The sequence below is a fragment of the Kryptolebias marmoratus genome, linkage group LG14, assembly GCF_001649575.2.
Source record: "Kryptolebias marmoratus isolate JLee-2015 linkage group LG14, ASM164957v2, whole genome shotgun sequence".
Taxonomy (NCBI): domain Eukaryota; kingdom Metazoa; phylum Chordata; class Actinopteri; order Cyprinodontiformes; family Rivulidae; genus Kryptolebias; species Kryptolebias marmoratus.
The window spans coordinates 6,986,685-7,011,741 of record NC_051443.1 but is presented as its reverse complement, the minus strand read 5'-3'; the positions used below and the strand labels follow the sequence as shown (position 1 = coordinate 7,011,741).

Below are 25,057 nucleotides of genomic sequence, written 5' to 3'. Positions count from 1 at the left end.
CCACCCGTCCAACACCTGCAGGGCTGACACAGATAAGAAGGAATGTGTTTAACATACCCGAGATCCTTTCTCTCCGTTGGCGCCTGGGAAGCCTTGGAAGCCCTGAGATCCCTGTTTGTCAGAAGAAGTGTAATTAGTCACCTGAGATCCACCCAGCCTGTTACGCTGAGAGAATCAGAGTTTTATTGTTATCTCATCAGCATCTGAGGGCTGACACATTATCCCCCCCACCCCACCCCACCCCCCCTTCCTTGATCAAGACGCTTCAAGCATCTCGAGCTGTCAGACTGCAGCTCTGCCTCAGAGACGCTAAAGGATGAGGCATCAAATGTTCAGCACAGCAGCATTTTTCATTCTCTTTCAAACACACAGGAACACGTTTAGCCCAGATGAACTCTATCCATTATTGTGATATCAGAGAACGATGCTGTTCAAAGATAAATAAAAACTTGCCTTTGGTCCTCCTCTCCCTGGGTATCCTGGTAGTCCAGGAACTCCAAGTTTACCCTGGAAGAAACAAACACTTGTTGAAATATAAATCACAGACTTTCTATGGGACACAAATACAAAAACACACAAAAAACACTCATTACAATGACTTACAATTAGGACCTATTAATTTACAAAGCTAAACAATAAAATAGGAAGATTCTGTTTATTATTATCCGTTTATTAATCTGTTATCTCATCTTTTTCTTTAAACTCCAACCTAAACCAGACACGTCAGGTTTAAGCCAGAGACATTACCTGGATGTTGCGTCCACAACAGCTTCTAACATTTATCTATGTTTGTAAGTCTTACTGTTTTGCAGTGTCCAGAAAGCATTAACATTGCCTGCAGCAAAAAGGCGATATTCACAGTTTTGCCTGTGTCTGTCAGTAAAATAGAGTGCTGAATGACCTTGCTGAAATCTACTGAAGATTGAAGAAACTGAAGAAGCTAAAAGTAACAGCATGGTAGCTAAAAGCTAAAAGTAGTAAGAGTCTATATGTTAAGTAACAGAAAAGAAGCTAAAAATTAAAAGAAGCATAATGAGACAAAAAAAGGTGTATGCTGAAGCTGTTTTCAAATGAAATGTTTTTTTTATGCAGTTGAAGAGATTGTAATGTGTTTATGTGTTTATATGTTGTAAATAAAGACCTTTGTAAATAAAGAGAAATAATTTGAAAAATGTCAAAGTTAGAAAAACCAACAGCCAATAGTACACATCTCCTGAATGAGCTAAATGTTTTAATTTATGAATGGGTAAAATAGCACAAAGGATGCATAAATAATTACACTGCAATAAATGTATTTAAAAATAAAACCAGGAAAACAATACCATGAATGCATTCACATAATTGCAATGTAACCACAACAGAAATATGTTTGACTAGTAATCAGATTCTGTTCATTTCATTCTGAGGAACTTGAGCTGTGGAGGAGTTCCTTTGTTTTTGCAGAATTAGGATTCTGTTCAAACCAAATCTTCAACCTTCAGAGGAAGAAAAGTTTCTCCAGCATCTGTCAGAAACCAATCAGCTGAATTTTTCCATGAAGATAATTTGGTGATCTGATGGAAGAACTGTTGTTGGCTGAAGAATTACTCACAGCTGTCCACTCAGTGTTCAGCTCGTTCTATAACTGAATTCATTAAAGCTCCCAGCTGCTCGTTGTTCGATAAGAACCATCAGAAAAGCTTTTTTTCTTTTAAACCTCAAAGCTGAAGAGAAATACAGATTTTTTGTTTTGATTCGTTTTATGTTACAGCGAAATACCAGGAACAATACCTGGAAACACAGCTCACCTTTTCACCATTGGGGCCGAGCAGACCAGGCTCTCCTGGGAGCCCTGAGCGACCCTTTGGCCCCTCGGGACCGTCTTCTCCTCTGGGTCCAGTTGGTCCAAGTTCTCCCTGTACAGAAGAAGAACCACAATATAACACATACATTTAGTTTAACTAGTTTAGACACAGACTGAATAGGAAGACTGGGCTTTGTCTAACTTTCATGAAACGCGTTCAAGGAGATAAACTAAATGTTAAAATACTTAACTTTTATCTGTTTTCATTAAAGTAAGCTGTTATTTTGTCAACATTTATGTTGACATGTAATCTTTCTCCTTCTTAAACCTGTTTTGTGTATTTTATTTCATAGCACAGCCATGTTTCTCTGAACATTACTGCCACCTGCTGTCTATTAGAGGAATAACACAACTAGCCATCTGATTCTTGTGTCTGTTCTACAGATGTGCCTGTCTAATCCTGTCTACTTTCTTTCTGCATCACTTAAAAGAGAATACTTATGCTGAATTATTTCTTCTCATGCTTTGTAGATATTTTTTTAAAAAAAATTAATCAAATTGACAATGAAATGTCATCTATCTCTTGAACCACTAGATGGATTTCATTCATTGGGATGGCAACTACATCTGAATAACTTTTGGAGTCAGTCTGATTTAAGATGGCCGCCACAGCCAACTGACCTCAGGAAACACAAACATGGCTATGCCTAACACAACACAAACTTTCTGTGACACCTTTGCCTAAAACCAAAACATTAACTTTTGCAGTCAACGTTATTTGTCTGTCAGCAAAATATCTCACCACCTGACAGATTTCAGTGAAATACTTACAAAATAGTTTTATGGATGTACATCTACCACTGATTAAATTTTGGAGTCAACCCAATTCAAGATGGCCGCCAAAGCTAATCAACCTTAGCTTCTACAAAAATGTCTGTATCTCAGAGAATTTTACAGATATTAACCTAAAATTTGGTGTGACTGTAGCTGATATTCATTCTTAGCATATACTCCCGTCTCTGACAGGTCACACAAAACATCGAAATGTTGCATGAGATTGCGCATCATGCTATTTTCAAGCTTTGACCAAAATGGCTGAAATTCATCATTTCTCCAGACAAGATGATCCTAGTCTAAAACTCTGGCATTAAGGGGGCAGGGGATATGCTAGGCCTTTAATTAAAACAGTGCACTTATTAGAGCTTCTCCCTGCCTTAAAAGGACACACTCTGAACGACAGAGAACAAACCTGCTCTGACATCCAAAGAGGACTGCTGGTCTGTTAATGGGATCCACTAAAAGCACACACCCACTCTCAAGCACACATGAAACAGCCTCAAACAAACTGCACTTGACTTACGCCTGCTGCCTCGTCAAACACAGTAAAGGACACACGCGCGTTTTTATGGACCGCCTTCAAAACGACTCATTTACAGTCGAGTCGTGTGTGCGCCTCAGAAGCAGAGGGCTTCTTCAAATCTTTGCTTTCATGTGGATCAACATCATCTCCAGAGGAAAACATGGCTGAGGCCACTGATTTCTGCCTCCACTCAGTTAGAGACAGCTTGGTCAGGCTCAGGAGATTGGTTTCGAACTGTGAAAGTCATATTTTCGAGCTGCAGCAGAGCATCAGGATGCTGCTTCAGTTAGAACTGACCGACAGGAAGCAAAACTGTTTTTAAAACCTCACGGAAACTGTCCACCTCAACAACACCTCAGCTGTTTTCGAATAGCCCACTCATTCACTATGCAGTGCCCTGTATAGTGAGTCAGCCATTTTGTAGTACTGTTTCAAATTTTTAGCTGTAATTGTACATTCACTATATAGTACCATAGAAACTGGTCACATAGTACAGCAAAAGTAGTGTACAGAAGTTGTACATTATAGCGGTAAAAACAGACCATGATGAGCCGACACAGCAGGCTAATGCTAATGCCCCACAGCTCATTATTGTGATTTTTGGACTCGTTGAAAATGCTTTCAGTTATCTAGACATCTCTATTATATAAAGTGTATTATCTCCTTCTCTGTCTGAGCTGAGAAATGTGAACAGTCTAAATCTAAATATTTAATCAGTCTTCATGACATTGCAATGAGATTCTTTAAATACATGTTTTAAATCACAACGTAAAGCTCGTCGTACATACATAATGCTGTGAGGCGGGTTATTAAAATTTCCACACATGCTGCAACTCTGAAAACAGAATATTTTATGGGGGATATTAATTCATAATTTTAGTTTTCTGAAAGCAGTAACAGCTGCAGTCCATGCAGAGATGCAATCCAATAAAAAAACAGTGGAACAAATATGTGTAAATAAATTTACTGTCAGTGTTCTGGAGACAGATGATGTTCATTACATTTTCTGAGCAAAAAAACCCAGCAGAATCAGTCCATCTTCTCACATTCATGCGTGTATTCCAACATATCATGTTAATATTTATTTATGCAACACCTGACTGAATACTTAATGCATATTGATGAAGTACCCAAGCACTCAGCAAGTGTTCAAAATACAAAAACACCCTGTTGTCCTCTATTCCCCACTCAGTTTACTACATAGTGACCATAACGTAGTGAGTGAAAGAGTGAACATTTCAAACACAGCCCTTATGTTTGCTTATTACCCATAATTCCACTGTGGTCAGAAAGTGTCAGGCTAACAGAAGTGGCCTGCAAGGGGAAAGGTCACCGCCAACAAAACAGAGCTTCAAACAGTTCAAAAAGTTAAACGTGTTTCAATCAGAGTGATGGATGGGAAGAGTGAAATACAAACAAAGCTTACCCTGTCACCTTTGACCCCCATGTCTCCCTTAAAGCCAGGGAAGCCGTCTTCACCCTGACATCACAAACAAACAAACAAACTTTATCAACACAGGGAGTTTTTTTATGGATTCATACATAAACACACACAGAAATAACAAACACAGAGACACAAGAGCAGAGCTCCGAGGAGCAGGAGCCCTTGTTGCCATAGAAACCCTTGATAGTTTTTTTTTTTTTTTTCCTCCTCTTGTGACAGCAACAAGTTTGAGTGTTTTACCGGATTTAACAGAGGTTATTATGATTAGGAAGCGGGACAATCAGCCACAATCATCACTGTATTCACAAGCACCAGCATCTCTCTGGAAACGTTCCTTTTAACCCATACAGGTGATGTAACCTCCATCCCTTCCTCCAGAGATCGCTCACCTTTTCACCTTTGTTTCCTTTGAGGCCGCGCACACCGTCAGCTCCCTGAGACACAGACAGACATGAGTTCAAGGTCAGTAAAAAGCAGATTCAACACAGAACAAAGGAAGAAACATAATTTATTCACCTAAAACACAGTTTTTTATTGTCCATATCCAAACAGTGATCATGTTTTTGCCCGTGTTTGTGTATGTGTTTTAAAGTGTGTGTCTGTCATCAAAATATTTCATAAACCACTGGATGGGTTTTAATGAAACTTGCGAAAAATAATATTTAGATGTACGTCTACAGCTGCTTAACTTTAGGAGTCAACCCAATCTACAGCCAGCTATCCTTAAAAAACACAAACATAGCTGTAACTCAGTCAATTGTACATATTTTGAGCTAAAACTCGATGTAGTAGTAGTTGGGACTGATCCCCAACACACAATTTGAGGGCTTACATATTGCACAAGATCTTGTTTAAAATTTTGCTATTACATATTTGGAGTCAATGCTGCTTATGAGCAAAATATATAATAAACCAATGGATGTACATCTAGAACTGGTTCATTTTTATAGTCAATACAGTTCAAGATGGCCACCACAGCCAACTGACCTTAAAAACACAAAAATGGCTATAGATCAGTCGATTTTTCAGATATTTTACTAAGGCATGGCATGGCTGTAGCTGAAAGTCATTCACAACACATACTCCAAGTGTTACTCATTGCACAAAACCTTTGCTTAATTAATTGTTGGCGTCATCTCTGTCTGATAGACAAATTTCTGCAACTTGACAACAGGATGGATTTTACTGTAGCTTGCAGAAAGTAATTATTGGATGTACATCTACTCCTAATCAAGTTTTGGATGGCAATGACAGCTAATCCACATTAGCCAGCACAAAAATGGCTATAACTATAACTATAAATTTCGCAGATATTGAGCTAAAATTTGATGTGGTAGTAGCTGAGAGTAATTCATAATACATACTCTGAACATGAGATTGCACACAACATTATTTTTAGGATTTAATTAAAATATCTGCAATGACATTTTTTGTCTAAAACTCTGTCATTAAAGGCAGCATAAGATGTACATTCCCTCGAGGAATGCTAGGCCCTTAATTTAAATAAAGCTATAACGCCTCAAAAAATCCACCTCGTGCACTCAGTTCTTCTTATACGAGGTCCCACAGAGGAAAACAGAGGTCACACTTTGACAAATCCTTCAGAGAGCAGATTTCAGTTGTGTAACAGAGGAATAGTTGGCGAGAAGCCAAGCCATTTGTGTTATCCTGTATTAATCGGATCAGTCACACCTTCTTACGCAGAATGATCTGATGGGATTTCTTTAGTCTCGCATCTGTCGAGAGCAAACAGGAGAAGTGCCTTGCACCTCAAACATGTCTCAGCACTGAGTTAGTGTTTGATGTACAAAAAGCAGTAAAAGGTCTAATGAGATGTTTCCATCAGTGTCTTTGCGACAAATAAAAACCGAACCAGGAGGTTCCTCATGGGAACAGCTTTTTACCAAATCATTTACACTTGAACATAAATAATTCACCTTCTAAGAGTCATTCTAAAGCACTATTGTTATTAATACACAACCCACCTTTACGCCTCGAGGCCCAGGATAACCAATGGGTCCTTGAGGGCCAGCCGGGCCCTGGAAAACAACACGTTTTATAAGAACTTGCAGTAAACACACAAATACATAAACAACGTGCACTAACAGGGCTAAATTTGTCCGCAATAATGCAACACATTTGATGTAATTCTGTCTGAACTGAGGGACCAACAGGGAAAATAAAGCTCACCATGTGTCCTTTCTCCCCATTAGGACCCTCTTTTCCTGGGTGACCCTGTAAAATATTAAAAGTAATATTATTGCACAGCATTTCAGGATAATTACCATCATAAATACTACAATATACCAGTAACTGAGGGATTAAGCTGTAAAAGTGCTGGAGGAGGAATTTAACTGGAAAATTGCAAAGAGAGCCTTTCAAGTTCAATCTCATTTGGGATTTTTTTTTTTTTACGTGTAGAATGACAGACGCACAAGCAGCAATGACTGAGCTCTAAAAGCCGGGGCTGCAGTTGGTTTGGGACTTCACATATAGTGTGCACGTATATGGAGAAACACACCACTAATACACACATGGATAGATGCCCGTTGAAAAGAAGAGTGGAAGGTAATGGACTGATTCACAGGAGACAAACTCTCTGATAGGCTTTTAGCATCAAAAAAGGAAACAAATGCAAAGGAGAATTAATGTAAAACAAACTAGAATAAAGTCTAAAGGGTGCAAAGGCAGCTACTGTGCTAAACTCCAAGATAACCTATTCATAAATTAATTTTAAAAGCCTACATTATGATGTATGAACTGTGTACAAAGTGTAAAAAGAACTAAGATCTAAAGGAATGTTAAAGCTGTTGCCAGTGGCTCATTGTGGTCACCATGGTAACCGCACACTTCTGTCTCTCACTCCCTGACTACCAAGTTTAATGAGTGGAAGACAAAAACAGATTTGAAAGTGAGCCTGAAACAGGCTCTTTGCTAAAACTGTAACTCACACCTTAAAAATTCTTTAACTGTGAGAGTCACATAACTTTGATGGACACAAGCAATCTCTTTTTATGTTTCTAATGTGTTTTATGTAGGAGATATAACAAGGTAAAAAAGACTGTTCACTTCCAGATTTGAAGAGAAGATTCAAAGCTTAAACATAACTGAAGTCTATGGAGGCTTGGCTGTGTGCTCTCTCCGTTCTGAGGGGTATGAGAGAAAACCACGTGCCATAGCAGTGAGAGAAACACTGGGTAAAAGAAGACAAAATCCCTACATTTTTAAGTATTTATGTACCAAAAAGAGTTCTGGGAGTAAGACGAATTTATTTGCAACGGGTTTGAAAATTTTAGACAGCGTAAAAGTTAAGAGTGTGACATCATCACTGAACAAGCTGAACATTCTGTAGTAGAATCTGTCAAAATCATCAAACTTAAACTGTGATTGTGTAAAAAACGTTAAACATGTCAAAAAGCCAGCTGAGAGATGAAAAAGTCCAATTTTAATTTCACCTTTAAGGGATGTTTCAACTGTGAAGTATGTCTGAGCTACAGAGCTCCGAAGGCGGCTGAGTTTTCTTATGTGATTCTTCAAAATCCTGTTAAAGGTAAAGTATCACTGATTGTCACACACCTGAGTGTGTGAAATTTGTTCTCTGCATTTGACACATCCCCTGAGGGAGCAATGAGCAGCAGCGGTGCCATGCTCGGGAATTATTTGGTGATCTAACCCCCAAATTCTAACCCTTAATGCTGAGTGTCAAGCAGGGTGGCAATGGGTCCCATTTTTACAGTCCTTGGTATGAACCAGCCAGGAATTGAACCCACAACCTCCCAGTTTCAGGGCAGACACTCTACCACTAGGCCAGTGAGCTGGTGATCTCTAGTCATATATTTCTCATTGGTTGTTGCGAGTTTTGTCCCAACAAACAATGAGAACCACTAAAAAAACACTAAAAAAAGCCAATCAAGCTGCACATTTTAATGTATAGTGCACAACTAGAAACAGGACAAATCTTTTACAAGACAGTAATAAGGGTGATTCAGTGGTTATGCATTGGCACCATTAATACATGATGGATGAGAACACTCTTAAAGGTCCAAAGAGTGTTGCTATGTCTCTATCTGTATCCTTCCACAGATATCTCGCCTTTTTCTTTTTTTCATTTTTCTTCTTTGGCCCTGCAGCTTTTCTTTCCTTCGGGTGTCTCTCGGGTCCCAGGAAACAGCTGTCTTTTGTTCAGGTGTCATTACTCTCTGTGATGTGATGGAGGGTGTTTGCAGATGAGGTACAGTGTGTGGGGGTGTGTTGTTCCACTGTTACACAGATGAGTTAAGGCGCTGCATCATACTTGTGTTTCACACACAGAATGTGTTTGGCACTGTATGCATCAGGTGGGTTTTAAACGTTAAAATATAATGAACTAATATGAAAACACTGTAATTTATTTAACAGGTAGAAACGCCTCAGAAACAGACATGAAGGCAAACTCACCGGTGGACCATCAGCTCCTGGCATTCCTGGCAAACCGGGCTTTCCAGTTGGACCCTTAAATGATAAAATGTTACTCAAAATATGACTTCAAAAGAACTCAGACACCATTGGTGTCTGAATAAATCAGTCAGTTTCCGAAAACATTGGGATGCTGTGTAAAATGTAAATAACGACATAATGAACTTATCTGCAAATCTCATAAACCCATATTTTATTCACAGTGATTATACTAACAATATTACATGTTTAAATTGAGAAATGGTACAATTTTTAGGTAAAATAAGGTAATTTTAAATTTGATGCCAGCAACAAATCTAAAGAAAGGTTGGAACAGGGACAACAAAAGATAAGAAACAATTCATAAGAAACATCTGGAGGAACATTCTTTTGCCAATTAGATTAATTGGCAGCAGCAGGTCAGTATGAGGACTGGCAATAAAACAAATACATTTTAGATAGGCTGAATCTTTTTAAAGTAAATATCACCAGTCTAAAAATAGGGGAACAATTTCAGAATAATGTTCCACAATAAAAAACTGAGAAGACTTTGAATATTCCAACATTTTAAATTAATATTATCACCAAAAGATGTCAAGATTCTGTATAAATCTCTGAGCTCAAAGGACAAGACTGAGAGTCAGCACTGGATGTTCGTGATCTTCAGGTCCTCTCAGGACCTGAAGATCATTAAAAAACAGCATTAAAAACAGGTCTGATTCTGCTCTGGACATCACTGCATGGACTCAGGAAGTGTGCCATCTAAAATGCTGGTTAAAGCTCTATCATGCAAATACGAAGCCAGATAAAAACACCATCCAATAACTCCACCGTCCCTCTGGACCAAAGCTTATTTAAAATGCACTGAAAAAAAAGTAAAACTGTTCTGTGGTTAGACAGATCAAAATTTGATATTTTTTTCTGTAAACCACAGATGCCACATACTAAAGAGGAGACGAACCATACAGCTTGTTATCAACACACATTTCAAAAACTTGCCTCTCTGATGGTATGGAGATGCACCAGTGGCACGGGCAGCTTACATATTGGTAAAGCCACCATTAATGCAGAAAGGCACATATAGGTTTTAGAACAACATCTGCTCCCATCCAGAATTTGTCTTTTTAGAGAAGGTCCTGCATATTTCAGCAAGACGACACTAAACCACATCCTGCATCCATTACAGCAACATGGCTTCCAGAGTCCTGGTGCTGAACTGACCTGCAGTTGAGACTTCTCACCAACTGAAAACATCTGGAGCATCATGAAACAAAAAATCCAACAAAGTCCCAGGACTGTTGAGGAGCTAGAATCCTCCATCAGACAAGGAGATCAACATTCTCCTCTTAAACCTCCAGCAGCTGCTCTCCTCAGCTCTAGATGTTTACAGACTGTTGGTAAAATAAGAGGGGATCCTTCACAGTGGGAAATATGGCTGTCACAACTTTTATGAGATGTGGTGCTGTCATCAAATTCAATATTACATAATTTATTTCCTAAGAATGGCATATTCTTTTTTAGTTTAAACATTTGATATGTTTATTATGTTTCTTTGTGAATAAAATGTGGGTTTATGAGATCTGCAAATCCTTTTCTATTTACATTGTACACAATATCTTGACTTTGTCAGTAATGGGGTTTTAATTAAAGTAGTCCAAAGACTTAGAATTTAAGTCAAGTTTCTTTCATTAGTATTTTTCAGGCTAAATTCAGGCTATATTCTGTTTAGTCCTTTCTGACATCAGAACCATTTGCTATGATGTTCTGAGCTACTGATCACTAATTGATTATTTTTTTTATTTTTTTTATGTAGTTCTATCCTCTATTTTTCCTTTTAGAAACAGTGGAAAAGTAGGACCCACATGATTCATTTTACAATCCTTTTAATAATTCAAAGAATATTTCCAACACAGGCCAATAAAACAGCTGCAGCTGGATGTGGACTCAAACGTATCAAACTCAGTCAGAACCAGGCTGTGATTCTGGGTTTGCAGAATAATGTCAGAAGCATCTGGGCTGAAGAAGATAACTTCTGCTCATGCAAATGAGACAAAATCCTGCTGCTTCACAGATTGTAGTTCTGAATTTGTTAACATTTGAATCAAGTTGGCAGGTTTTCTTCTTTTTACATTCAGTAATCAGGGGATCTTACCTTCTCTCCTGGAGGTCCAATTGCACCTTGTGGCCCTGGGAGTCCCTGTGGAGAGGAGTCACATTGTTCTGAATGTTTGCTTTGATCAAGAAAACAGAAAGCTAAAGTCAGAACACCTGTTCACCACTAACCTGAGCACCAGGGTTGCCTTGCTGTCCAGGAGGGCCTGGTTCTCCTTGAGGTCCCTGCAGAGACATAATCATTTTAAAAACCTCCTTATAAACACAATGACTATGAGTATGAGCAAAAACATCTCAGTCAAATTACCTTTAATCCAAACATTGAACAGAAAAGGTACATTTAAATAATAATAATACTAAAAACTAGAAAATTTGTGCAGAAATGTTAAAGCTGGGGTGGCACAGTGGTGCAGTGGTTAGTGCTGTCGCCTCCCAGCAAGAAGGTTGCAGGATCGCATCTCAGCCTGGGGCCTTTCTGGGTGGAGTTCACATGTTCTCCCTGTGCTCATGTGGGTTTACTCCGGGTACTCTGGTTTCCTCCCACAGACCAAAAACATGCATGTTAGGTAAATTAATAACTCTTAAACTGTCCCTAGGTGTGAATGGTTACTTGTCTCGAATGGAGAAGCAGGTAAAAAAAAATGGATGGATGTTAAAGCTGCTGCCAGTGGCTCATTTGGATCACTATGGGTGTCTGTCACTCTCTGACAGCACTTTTAATAAGACAGAAACAAAGGGTAGAGAGTAGGCCTTAGACAAACAGTTGCTATGTGAAAACTAAAAGTTATATCAAAAAATGTATTGAACTATGAGCAGCAGAGGCTCTGATGGTCACAAATTAATGTGCTCTGCACTCTGGGGGGATTTGGGAGAAAACCAAAAGACTTAGAACAGTGATAGAGACACTGGGTGAAAGATGACAAAATTGCCTACATTTTGACAATTAAACTGTGCAAGAAGTGGAAAAGATCATAGAAATAAGAACGGTTTGTTTGCAAATATTTTTATAAAAATCAGACAGCTCAAAGGTTTGAGTGTGTGACATCATCACACTGTAAGATGAAAACTTTGTGGTAAAATCTCCAAAGATCATAACGTTTATTCTATGGTTGTGATCAAGATTTTAAAAGGCCAGTTCAGTCATGTAAAATCTCTTAAGTTTCATAGTTTTACATGAATTTCATCTACGCTGTACAATGTCCTGCTGCCAAATGCAAACTATTCCTGATTGTGATGCATGTGTTAATGTTTTTGGGGGTTTGGGGGTTTTTAAGCTGCGGGAGAAATAGTCGGTCTAAAAATGTGATGGAAGTGGAATAAAATTGGGCAATTAGTAAAATGGTGCTTCAGTGCTTTTGCACTGGCATCATTAATAAAAAGCATAATTTATAAAGCTCAGTATATTTGAGCATACACAGTTCACATCCTCACATCTACTTCCATAATGACAGAAACTGCTGAACCACAAACCTCACATGATTTGTTTAAATAAGACCAGAGAAATAAACTGATTTAACATTCTGTTATAGATGCATCTATTCATTTTTTTTTTTTTTTGGTTCATTATCAGTTTAATGTTCACTTACAATGTTTCCTTTGGGTCCAGGGTGGCCATCCATCCCCCCAACACCCTGTTACAGAAATTAAGAAAAAGATTAAGCACCAATGAGGAGAAAAGCAGTAAATCTGTGGCACAATGAAATAACCAATAATTTCTATTAAACTGCAGACATAAAAAAAAGATCTCTACTTTCCATTCAGTTTAAAAGAAGTTATTTACTTAATGCTCCTGGTTCATTTAAAATTAAATGTTATAAATATTAAGATTAGGCTTCGCTCCACTGTAGACAATATTCCTAAACGCTTAAGTTAATTTTGACTCCATGAGCTGCTTTTTCTCTCTTCTGTCTCTGATAAACTGAGCTGTGGATTTACCTGTGGCTTCTTTGTTCTAGCTGCACACGAGAGGCTAAAAACTCATTCTGCTTTCTAAACAGCAAATCTGTAGCAACAGATTGTGTTGGAAATAATGAGAGGAGGTTAAAGAGGGGACTTACAGGTGGTCCAGGAGGTCCCTGAGGTCCTTTTGGTCCCAGCAAACCACGGGGCCCCTAAATGGAAGAATGGAAATGAGACTGAGTGATACCACACCTTCATCCTGAAGGGAGGATTGAAATGAAACACTTTTATTTTTTCCCTCAATTCAGACCTATGAACCATTCTTTGAGTTATTTAACCAGACATGTTGTTCTGGTACTGAAAGTCCTAACCAGTGTTGCACACCCTGGTGGACAAAATGAGTCTTAACAAGTGATGTCAGTGTCTTTCTTGTGCAATGAGAGTGAGTGGGAGGCTATTCTAACAGCTGTGATGGAGGCTGATAAACACACACTGTAGCAGAATCAAGCTAAACATCTCACTGTATAGGACTGTGATATATGATACACAGTGTGACAGGGAGCTAACACCATTACAAGCTCTCTCCTCCATCGCACCATCTGTGACGTTAGACTGAATGAAAAGGCATGCTGTCACTCACTGGTTCACCAGGAAGTCCCCTGGGTCCGATCTCTCCATCATCCCCCTGCGAAAGAGACAGAGCGGGTCAGACTGTGGAGCTGGCAGTGAATGATAATGGAGGAGGAAGTGAGGATTTGTGGGTCATACAGACAAAAACACTGAAAAATCAGGTGAAAAATAGATGGTCTTTCGTTAGCTGTAGGTGAGGAGGGAGCACAAGAAAAAATAGAAACTGATAAAAGTGAGAGAGAGGAGAAACAATCAGAGGAAGAGGAGTTCTAATTTAGATGGGAAGAAGAAGAGTATTAATAGCATGGGTCTGAAATCATATATGTTGTGTTACCCTCTCTCCATCTTCTCCAGGAGAACCAGGAGGTCCAGAGGGGCCAGATTCTCCCTATAAGAAAACAGCATTAACATGTTACATAGGGATTCATATTAAAGCCATTTTCATAAAACCCATAAATCAACTCACTCTGTGTCCTTTTTCACCAGGAAGACCAGCCAGACCATCAAAGCCTCTGTCTCCCTGAAAAATTAAAATGAATAAAACAGGCTTCAAAAATCTGCTTTTATACTGGTTTTATGAAACTTTAAACACTGAAGCCCATTAATATTTAAATCCAGAAACCCAAATACCTTTGGTCCAGTCTGTCCTGGCATTCCTCTGGCACCATCGGAACCAGGCCGACCCTGTGGAAACAACAGAAAATCAGCTTCTTATACATGCAGAGGATCTTTCAGAAAATGCTGTGTAGTGCTGAAAGTTTTTAGCTTTTTATTCAGAAATAAACACCCGGAAGCAGAAATGGACTGATCACTCTTATGTTGCTGAAAGGTTGTCAAACAACTCACCCTCCTGCCAGGCTTTCCAGGAGGTCCTGATGATCCGATAGGTCCACGTGGTCCCTGAAACCAAATGCTTTTATCAATCAATCTTTTTTTTTGTCTTTTTTAACATAAAAATGATAAGAAAATTGCCAATGTTTTTGGCCATTTGTCAGGGGGAATAACCAAGAAACACAGAACATAGCAATTATTTGACCGTTAACCCCTAAACACGTTCAGGACATTAAAGGGCAGAACTTGGGCATCTGGTACCTGAGGTCCTGCTTCTCCAGACTCTCCCTTCAGTCCTGAAACACCAGGGGGACCCTGGGGGGAGAAAAGTACAAATAAAGAACAGATGGATGCTAATCAAAGGCAAGTTTTTCCAACGTGTAAAATTGTAGAATCAAAGGAATTTTGCTTGTGAGTGTTTGCTAAGAAATACACACCAGAGGACCAGGTCTTCCAGTCAAACCCATTGGACCAGTGGGACCACGCATAGCCAGCTGAATACACACATGTACAGTGTTGTGTAAAAATGGGGTCATAAATACAAATCCGCATTTAGGAAACCTTAATCTTTAAGAATATTAAACTTCTGAGCAATGACCAAGTAACATTCAAGTAAAGCAACAAACTTGTGGTTTTGAGAAAAAAAAAAGGATTAAAGATCGACTTTCAGTGTGACGGTACATTTAGAAAGGATTATTACCCGGGCCTGCTGCATGATGGCTTGCATCTGGGCCTCCTGTGCTGAAACAGCTGGCCCCTTCTGTCCAGAATCCCCTCCAGAGCTGAGTCTGAACTATGGAGGGAATGACAAGTTTTTTACAAAAGACTGAATCAGTTTATGAAAATAAAAACTACTCTGGAGAGATACAGCAAAATCAAATTTTCACTTCTGCTTGCATAAATAACCATTGTATTTATTTAGTAAAGTTTTTACATTTCCAAACAACTTGAGCATCAGCTTCAAACCAGAACCGTCAGTGGCTTTTGGAAAGCCACAAGGTTCAAATTCTACTGCCATCTGGTGGTCATCCTCAGGCCTTGCACCATGACCGAAAAAGGAAGAGTTGAGATGTTTTTGCAGGCCAGAAATTTATGGTTGGATTATGGGACAAAGCTTTCCGGACTTTCCTGACTGTCTGCAGAATTACAGATGCACAGCAACAAAACAAAAAGTGAAATATGCTCCAGGATTTCCAAAAATCGCAGAGTTGATTCAGAACATTAGAGCTGACTTGGGTCTGCTCCAGTTTTAATGAATGTTTTTGCAGCACAGCTATATTTCATTGCATGCAGTTCCTTTTTAGTGCAATGGTTATATTTTCTGTTAAGTTAGTTTACGTTTTGACCTTTTATTTAAACATTTTCTCATCTTTTTGTTAACAGCCTAATTGGAATCTCTTCTGTAATCACAGTGTTGTTGATATTCCCTTTAAACATAAACAAACATTCATCAATTTGTGACTCTGTTTAAATAAACTGTTGATAAAAATGAGCAAGAAAATAAAAAAACTAAATATTTAACAAAGTAAAGAGGCTTTATCACTAATGTTAGATTTGCCATCAGCTCTATGTCACTTGATTCCTCAGAGTCAATAAAAGAAGCCAATAAGTTCTCAGCTGAAACAGGACAAAACTAGCATGTCTGCTTCTCATTATTGGAGCTCAGAGATCAGATTCCAGGCGGTGCTGTCTGCCAGAGGATACACCAGAACAACTGCAGTTCCTGTCCAGACAGAGATTGCCACATGGTTCTGCCAAACAGATCTGTAAACCACCAAAACCACAACTTCACATTTGTACAGCTAATCAGGCTCAAGAGCATCTTCCAATTTCAAGACAATCAGATACTGGAAAGCTGACACCAAAGAAACCTAATTCAGGGTCTGTTGCTGTTGGGTGCAACTGAGGTCAAAGTAAGTCTTGAACTGCTTTGCTTTCCATCAAAAACCAGTCAACTTCCTAGAAAGAAACCTGAAAGTTTAAACTAAGAATATGCAGACAGAGATGGGCGTTGGTAAACGTAGACTAAAGATGTTGGAGTCCACGGGTGTTGTCTCACCACAAGGGGTTGCTAAAGCATAATGATAAAGCTGAACATGTTTACGAGAGGTTCATTACAGTTGTTTTCATCGGAAATCCCCTTCCTCCCAGCAGACTGTGTAAAACACGTGTCTGACTTATTGATAAAACAGACAAAGATGACAAAGTCGACTTTTTAATGACAGAACATCGAGATGAAGTTATGGCAAAGGTTTTAGCCGTTTTAGCCACAAAACGACAACTTTTCAAGACAACTTTTCCAGTTTCACTGTGTTTCCCTCTTCTTTTAACAACTCTAATTTACTTACAGGCAGCATCAAGACAGTTCCAGGGGGTCCTGGCAGACCGTCAGCACCAGGAAGACCAGGACGACCCGGCAGACCCTTAAATGGAAAATAGCACACATATAAGCATGCACACTCACATAAACATACAGAACTTGTGTATTTCTTGAGCACTTGGAACTTGTGAAATATAAACATTTGTCTTACCCTCTCTCCAGGATCTCCAGGACCTCCTGGTGGGCCAGAAGAACCTGGGGGTCCAGGGAGACCCTATTTTAAACAAAAGACTTTATTTGACTTTCATTTGTACATGACAATGACCACACACAGGAGAAACGAGTTCATGTGGTAAAAGGGGAGAAGTAGTTGAGCTGCAGTCTGTATTTACTGATAGCTCATCATGTCAGAGGCTGGACACCATCTGCACAGTGTCAGTACCATCTGTTTCTATAAAAACCTTCCTAATGTTCTTTAACTTTTTGCCAAAGTTCAGATCTCTTCAGTGTCAGACTTTAAACCTAAAGACAAATAAACCGAATCAAGCTTTAACATTTCCATCAGCAGAAACAAAAAGGAAAACGTGGACCAAAAAAAATGGTTGAGGATGACTTACTGTTGGCCCCTCAGGCCCTGGCGGACCCTCCAACAGCATTCCCTGAAAACACACAAACACAGATATCATCACATATAGCAGCAGTCTGATTGTGCACAACAATACCTTAGAGTGCACTTTGAGCAGTTTTGGCTAATCGAGTTAAATACACATGAAAACATTCCCCAACACACCCCCTGCCCCCATCATGGTTCCTCCCTGCTAACTCAGCACACATTCCTGCCTGTCTCTCAGGTATGCTTTTTAATTAATCCAGGGAGAAGAACGAATGCATGGATGCTAACAAGGCTAACACACCCTTAGCTTTGGCTACCAGAGGTGTTCAATTGTTTATACTGCTTGTGTTTTCAAATCAGATTCAACTCTGAAAGAAAAGTTAGGATACCCTCTATTTTCCTCATCCTAAACTGAAGATCATTTCATCTTGTGCACTTCTTGTGTGGCTGTTGGATGCAGCATGTAAGAGGGCAAAAAACTGCATGTGGAAGCACAAAAACATGCTGGGTCATCGAAGAAACAGACAAAGTCCTTTCTTCCACATTTGAACACAGACGTTTGGTCATAAAGGAGAGCACACTCAGAGGGGCTCTGGGGCATTTGTTTGAAATGAAACAGCTGTGGGTCTATTAGAGATAATAATAGATGACTCATCCTTTCAGATACTCACATATGAGTGTAGGATTTCAGGTCAGAACTATCTGCGTTCCACCTGACAATGTTTTTTTATTTATTTATTAGAGAAGCCAAAAAAGTGTTTTTTCCTGCCCTTAGTTCCTTCCTTCTTGTGTTTACACACCACCCAGCCTGTGTTTGGACAGTATTGTCAGTCCCTGCATAGCCCGCCTCCAAGTGTTTATGTTCTGACGCTGATAAACATCCATGAGTCGGGCCTTGCACAAGGATACTATAAGAAATGTTGAGTGGGTCCAAATGAAAAGGGTTTGGTGTGAGAATTCTCGTTCAGGAATGAGGGATGGATTGGGTTTACATGTGGATCACACATATGTGCCTGTATCTTCAAACTGTGCACACATGCAGCTTACATCTGCTGCTCAACTATGTTGTTCAAACAGAACTACTCACAGGCTCAATAACAGCGGGTTCTCCCTTCTGTCCTTTCTCGCCACGAGCTCCGTCCACCTACGCAGCAAACATATACACAGTATAAGTGCAAAACTTTCAACCTGTACTTAAGATCAACATCATTGTTTGGCTATCTATGTGTTATTTTTCACCTGTCCGTAGTACTGATCAGTCTCAGCAGGCAGCTCTTTGTTGTCCTCTCCGTACTCTCCATAAAGGTCAATATCATCCAAACCTTCATAATCAAGGATGTCCTCCTCCTTGAACTTATCCAAATCTGAGTAGTCACCATCTCCATCTACACTCAGGTCGGTGGAGATGGACGCGCCAGTTCCAGTGCCAGCGCTGGCTGATCCGCCTCCAGTGGTAGAAGACCCTCCCACAGATGCAGAACCTCCTCCGATAGAAACAGAACCTCCACCAACTGATACTGAACCACCTCCTATGGAAACAGAACCACCGCCAACAGCTACGGAACCACCTCCTTCAGAAACAGAACCACCGCCGACAGACACAGAACCTCCTCCAGATGAGCTACCCCCGATGCTGCCGCCCCCTCTTTCACCAGTTGTGGCGTAGCTTTCCACTCCATAATCGTATCCTGCATCGTATTCATCATAGGAACTTCCAACCTTTAAAAACACAGATATTTCTGTTGAGATACAATATTATACATTACGTATATGTGGAAACTATTACTAAATACATAATTTGTTCATACAAGAAAAATAAAACCAGAGAAAAACTACAAATGCTGCAGTAAGTTACTTCCTCCTTAAACAGGGTATTCATCAAACCATTTTGGGAGCTGATGCCTATTTCCAGTGGTCACTGGTTGAGATGCAGTGTCTTAAACAGGTCAACTTTCTAAAACTACATTTCAGAATATTTTTATACAAGCTTCATTTCTCACCATTAGTATTCAAGGTGAAAAAGTCTGAGGCCATGATTCCAAAAGGTGGAATGTTCTTTCTGGGTCAGAGATGAGTCTCTTCCTCAAGCTGAAAAATTCAAGTATCTGGGAATCTTGTTCATGAGTGGTGGTAGAGTGAAGTGGGAAATGGACTGATGGCTCCAGTATGTTGTGGAGAAAATGGAGCTGAGCCAAAAAGCAAAGCTCTTGATTTACTGCTCTGTCTACAATTCAGCCATCACCTGTGGTCATGAGATCTGGATCATGACTGAAAGAATGAGTTTCTAGATACAAGCAATTGAAATAAACTTCCTTCATAGAGTGGCCTGGATCAGCCTTAAAAATAAGGATTAGGAGCTCCATCCATCATCCAGGGGAGAAGCTTCTCCTCATTGAAAGGAGTCAACTAATTAGGACATCTCTTGAGCAGGTCCCCACTGGAAGGAGATCTGAAGGCAGACTCAAAACTCTCTGGAGGGATCATAAATTCTCTCTGGCCTGGAAACACCTTGGGATCCCCCAGGAGGCGCTGGAGAGTGTTGGATCTCTGGCTTTCCTTCCTGAACATGTTACTTCCATAACCCAAACTCAGATAAGTGGCGGAAAAAGGATGGGCGGACGTTAAAGTTTTTGTTGAGATGTTTTCTACACAGATCGAGATTGCATTTTGTTCCCCCAAAAAGGATCAGTGGAACACAACAGAAGGCATAAACAATAAGACTTCATGCACAATGACTAAGGTGAAAGGTCAACTCACTTTTGTTTTGTTGCTGGCGTCTGTTATTGTTATTCTGCTTCCACCACCAGTGGTGATGACCTTGTTGATGTCAGAGTGACCTTCCATGACCACCTTCGCTCCTGCTCCCAGGTCCAGCTGGCCCCCGGTGCCAGTGCCGGTGCTGGTGATGGTGAAACGTTGGGTGTCATCTTCAGGTGGATCTGTGATCTCATATTCATAGTAGTTATTATAGGCATCGTAGTTGTTGTAGGGGGTGTTCTCATCTCCGTAAGTTTCTTCTCCTTCAGTAACTGAGGAGGATGATGAGCTGGTGGAAATGGAAGTGGAGCCGGTACCACCAGAACCACCTCTCACAACTTCTTTTATTGTGCTCACCACATCGTCTCCACCTGCCACCTGTTAGATCCAAAGGAGATCATTAGTAAATAATCTGAGCTCTTTTGATGAATACAAATTGTGTTATGGGTTGACGTGCAGCTGTTCTGAGCAGGAGGCTGATGCGTTGACTACCTTCAGTTTATTTGTGATCGTCTCTGTTTCGGAGGTTGATTCATAAGGCTTGCTTTCAATGTCATCATAATAAGGATATTCATAATAGTAGTTCCCCTCTGTAGGCTGAAAATAGACAAATATTACACTGACATTGAGTGAGAGAAAAGAACAATCAGTGATTAACATCATGATTTGAAACAAGATCTAGAGCTCTGTTGCCTCTGGCTGTCTGGCCATTGATCAGAACCACACACTTCACACTGGATCTCTCTGTTGGAACCTGCAGTGACTGAATGACTAATTACTTCTTCACACTTTTCCTAATGAGCCTGTCATTTGTTCACAGAGAGGGGAAAAAAGCGACTTTTGTGTACGTTACAGGCCCCAGGCAGAGCAATAGGTCAGAGCTTCCAGTTGATCCTGCAACACGTCTGGGATTGCCCCTTAATCAGCATGCACACCATGTAAATCCATTCAGCACACGGTGCAGAAAGCAGGCATCATTTCTGAGTTTTATTGACTAACTGCACAACCTGATAACCTTGTTCTTCTCACTCAGCATTTGCCTCTGGCACACTGCAGTTCTCTTTCTTTTCAACAAAGGAACCAATCATGATCTGATCTGATTATAGCAAACAAATGTGTTTTTTAAAAAAAAAAAACAAGGTCAGCCCAAGGGCCACTACCTGGTTTCTGTGATGTCCAGTATTATTCAGTGAAAAACCACCCTGAGGAGGTGTTGCAGGTAGCCATGTGTTTACATTTTTAAACAGAGCCATTCTAACTACGTCAAAGGAGATGCGAACAACATCTATCAATAATCTTTCAAAAATTTGTGATCAGAGAATGACTTCCTTCGTTTTGCCATCATGATTGTATGAAGCCAGGTTTTTTTGCATATCTGTAGATGATTAGCTTCCTGGATACAAATATTTAGCCCGTTAGCTAGGCTAGCAAACACTGTCAGAGCTTTATTTTTCCTGTGAATTGAAATGTACCAAGACATTTATATGTCAACTCTCGGTTAAAAAAAGAAATATATACTGTGTTTATTTGTCTTTTTTTAAGCTTTTATTTCCAATTTGGTTCCTGGAAAACAACAGTTCAAAACAAGATAAATTTGATAACATAAAACACTAATAATAATAAAAGGCTGATTTTTAATAATATCACTTATTTTGTTTTAATTTAAAGGCCATATTTAGATGGTCCAATGGCTCCTGGGTTCTACAAAAAAAATTAAATAAAAAATGAAGATCTGAAGAAAAAGGATTTAACTCACATATTCATCTGTTTGTGTGTCTGCATTGGGGTCCTGGTTCTGTGGCTGGTCAGGTACTGACACTTCACAGTCGGGGCTGTAGTGCTCACAGTAGTCATACGCAGCACGGTGGTCTGCTACAATCATTAGCTGCTGGATGTCTCCCTGGAAACCACAAAACACAGAAAAGTAATGAAAAGTTGATTGGAAACAGCTCAAGGCCACGCATGTGCTTCAACAAACAGATGAGATACAGTAACAGGAGGGGAGGGGCTGGGGGTGAAATCCTCAGCATTTGAACATGGGATACAGTTCTGCTCCAGGACCTGAAACTAGGTCAAGCTGAGGCTGACTAAAGTATGAGGAACGTCGTCCCGGGTCCAACATTGTTGTTCTGCGGTAGAGTCAACCAAAAGCAATAAATAAATAAAAGTAAAAAATGAGCAGCACAGAGTTCAGGTAGCTGCAGAGGAGACAGCACTCACATTAGGGAGTGTATTTTTAACACATCTGCCCAGATCTGCATAACACATGAAGGATTCTGCCTTCAAGCTAAACATTTAGCTTTGAATCAAACCTAGAGAACCAGCCAGCTGATCTGGCCCGACTCCAATATCAGATCAGCTGAAAGGGGGAAAAAAAAGTGAATTAAAAAAAGGGAAAAACCTTCACAACAGAGAAAAAAAAGGAGACAAAAGAGAACTAGAGAGAAAGAGAAGGCTCAGAAGGATCTCCAGGCTACATGGGGAGCTGGGTGTGTTCGCCACATGTTCCTCTAAAGAATGCACATGGCACCAAAACGCTGTTCTGCATCTATCCAAACACGTCCTGCTCACACTTCCAAACCCAGTGATGTCATTCCACATCCATCAACCACCAAGTCAACAGAGCTGAGACAGCTCCATCTTCACAGGGCAGAGGAAGCATGAAGCAACACACACGACCCATGGTTTTAATTACGCCCAAGTACCAAAAGCCTGAAAGCTTTCTTTTCTGACAAACAGAAATGGATTTCATTTGTGGTCTAACCAAAGACTATTCATTGAGGAGCTCCACTCCCACAGTTTTACTGAAACATACCACAGTAAAGTCCCTGTCTTAGATCCTTTAATGAACCTTACAAAGCCCCCACAAGTTGTTGCTTCCTGCCCTATCAGATGGGAAAATCGAACCCACCTCCAAAACAAAGGGACAGCAGCCATTACGCACAACTCTCATACAAAAGGCGAAGATTTTGTGTCATACTGCAAAACCTGTTTCAGCATAAAATGAAAACTGTTTATCGTAGACACGCAGTGCTTAGTTTTAAGTTAGTTAATGGGCTCAAAGTGTCACAAATCGACTTGAAACATGTACAGAGTGCTACCTACATCTATCATATACAAGATAATATCATCTGCAAAAAAAAAACACAAAGAACATATTCATTTATTTAGCCTGACAACATGGAGCTAACATTTATTGATTATTTATAGACTGTTGAATGCTTTATATGAATAATATTTCAGTCTGACAGGTCAAAAGTCCCTTTTATGACTTTTTGTTTTACTTTTCTTGGTAAGTTTAGCATAGTTTGGTCAAAATTCAACAATCCTCTCTGAACATATTAAATATACTACCTGTGAACTAATATGTGACTGTTAAATATAAACTCTTGACTAAAAGAATACAAAATTATAAGTTTTTTTTTTTTTACACAAATCATCTTTCGCCTATAACTATCAGCACAGTCTTTGACCTTAAAACTTGGCAAAAGAATGTTCATATCTAAATTAGTCAAAAAGAGATTTCTGTTGTAAACTGGTAAAAAAAAAAAAAAAAGGCAGAACAGACTTTGTTCTAACTTTCCTCAAGAATCATTGCTAACATCCTGGTTTTCTTATTTAATTAAAAGAAATAGTTTGGTGACATTTTCTAAGTTATGTCCAGTCCAGTGTGAAAGAGCACTACATTATTAAATATTATATTCAACATTTTGGCAAGACACCATTTAGTGTGGTTGCTATTTTATCAACCAAACAATGTCCCTGTTGTTATGTGAATGTATGTCGCTGGGCAAAGATAAACCACGCATATTACGCTGTTGATGTTGGCTGTGAGTGTATCGGTCTGCTGCAACATATCTCGCCAGTCAAATGTACTCCAATCCCTGCCAGCTGATACATTCAGCAACATCTCAGCACGACATGATACACACCGTCCATGCTCAGGACATGCACATTCTTGTAGACAGCAACAAATAAATAAACTATTGATGACTATTTGACAAAACATCACTTCAAGAATTACCAGACTTCCTTTTTAAGTTGTTTTGTTTTTGTATAAGAAGTTGATGGTCAGACTTAAATGGCTCAAGGGTTCTGGCCATTAAGTCTGTTAGTTAATGCCTGAGATCTGAGCACAGTGATCCATGTACCTGGAGCTGAAAATATGTCAATAAATCACAGTATTTTGTTTTTTTTTTCCCCCTCCGACAAAAGCAGGGGTTACATTTCTGCCTAGGATGGCTGTAATGCTTTTCAAAAGATGCACACCACCAGCAGAAAAAAAAAATGTTTGAAAGAAGATTTAATTATTTTGTGTAAATTAATTTAGAACGCCAGATGAAGGAGTCAACAGAATTATTTACTCTAATTTAAATCTTTAATCTGTAACCAGAAGGAGTCGTGCAACTCCTGCTGCGCCCCGACTGTTTGCACCTCTTCCTGTTTTTCAATTTTTTTTTTCTTTTGTTTTTTTTTTAGTTTTCTTGTTTATTTTGTCATATTAGATACCACCTGGTCTGGGATGTTAAAGTCCAGATTTCCACCTAAAAACAACATGAAATAGTATGTTTCTGTTCACATGCTGCCATTTTCAAAAAATAGTAGCTGTTCACAGAATTCTCCAGGTTGGACAGCTGGCTGCAAAGACCAAGAGGATTTTTCTTTTAGTCTTTGTTTGTTGAACAGTTTAATGACTCACTTATGTCTGCTGTGCACTTTTGAACTATAAAACAAACAAGCAAGAAAGATTTGAATGTCAACAGAAATGTTATGAATCACTGTGAAAGTCTAATTTTTTTTGTGTGAAATATATAAAAAAAAACAATCAGAGTAAATTTAGAACACGCATTACAGTGTCACAAAGTGCATGAGCA

The 25,057-nt window shown here is 39.5% G+C and overlaps 1 protein-coding gene across 2 annotated transcripts in view; it reads right to left on the bottom strand.

The window, feature by feature from the left end:
* Positions 1 to 25,057, bottom strand: part of col5a1 (procollagen, type V, alpha 1) — a 94,251-nt gene that overhangs the window by 23,187 nt on the left and 46,007 nt on the right. For both annotated transcript variants that reach the window (XM_017431219.3, XM_017431220.3), the window contains exons 5-32: positions 21,940 to 22,083; positions 20,676 to 20,780; positions 20,184 to 20,561; positions 18,666 to 19,145; positions 18,514 to 18,570; positions 17,431 to 17,472; positions 17,025 to 17,087; positions 16,842 to 16,916; positions 15,194 to 15,286; positions 14,931 to 14,987; positions 14,755 to 14,808; positions 14,509 to 14,562; positions 14,293 to 14,346; positions 14,129 to 14,182; positions 13,997 to 14,050; positions 13,673 to 13,717; positions 13,191 to 13,244; positions 12,720 to 12,764; positions 11,305 to 11,358; positions 11,174 to 11,218; positions 9,025 to 9,078; positions 6,778 to 6,822; positions 6,573 to 6,626; positions 4,977 to 5,021; positions 4,570 to 4,623; positions 1,788 to 1,895; positions 454 to 507; positions 58 to 111 (exon numbers count right to left, since the gene is read on the bottom strand). In XM_017431219.3, coding sequence (XP_017286708.1) covers positions 58 to 111; positions 454 to 507; positions 1,788 to 1,895; positions 4,570 to 4,623; positions 4,977 to 5,021; positions 6,573 to 6,626; positions 6,778 to 6,822; positions 9,025 to 9,078; positions 11,174 to 11,218; positions 11,305 to 11,358; positions 12,720 to 12,764; positions 13,191 to 13,244; positions 13,673 to 13,717; positions 13,997 to 14,050; positions 14,129 to 14,182; positions 14,293 to 14,346; positions 14,509 to 14,562; positions 14,755 to 14,808; positions 14,931 to 14,987; positions 15,194 to 15,286; positions 16,842 to 16,916; positions 17,025 to 17,087; positions 17,431 to 17,472; positions 18,514 to 18,570; positions 18,666 to 19,145; positions 20,184 to 20,561; positions 20,676 to 20,780; positions 21,940 to 22,083 — 2,475 coding nt within the window. The remainder of the gene's footprint in view (positions 1 to 57; positions 112 to 453; positions 508 to 1,787; positions 1,896 to 4,569; positions 4,624 to 4,976; positions 5,022 to 6,572; positions 6,627 to 6,777; positions 6,823 to 9,024; positions 9,079 to 11,173; positions 11,219 to 11,304; positions 11,359 to 12,719; positions 12,765 to 13,190; positions 13,245 to 13,672; positions 13,718 to 13,996; positions 14,051 to 14,128; positions 14,183 to 14,292; positions 14,347 to 14,508; positions 14,563 to 14,754; positions 14,809 to 14,930; positions 14,988 to 15,193; positions 15,287 to 16,841; positions 16,917 to 17,024; positions 17,088 to 17,430; positions 17,473 to 18,513; positions 18,571 to 18,665; positions 19,146 to 20,183; positions 20,562 to 20,675; positions 20,781 to 21,939; positions 22,084 to 25,057) is intronic.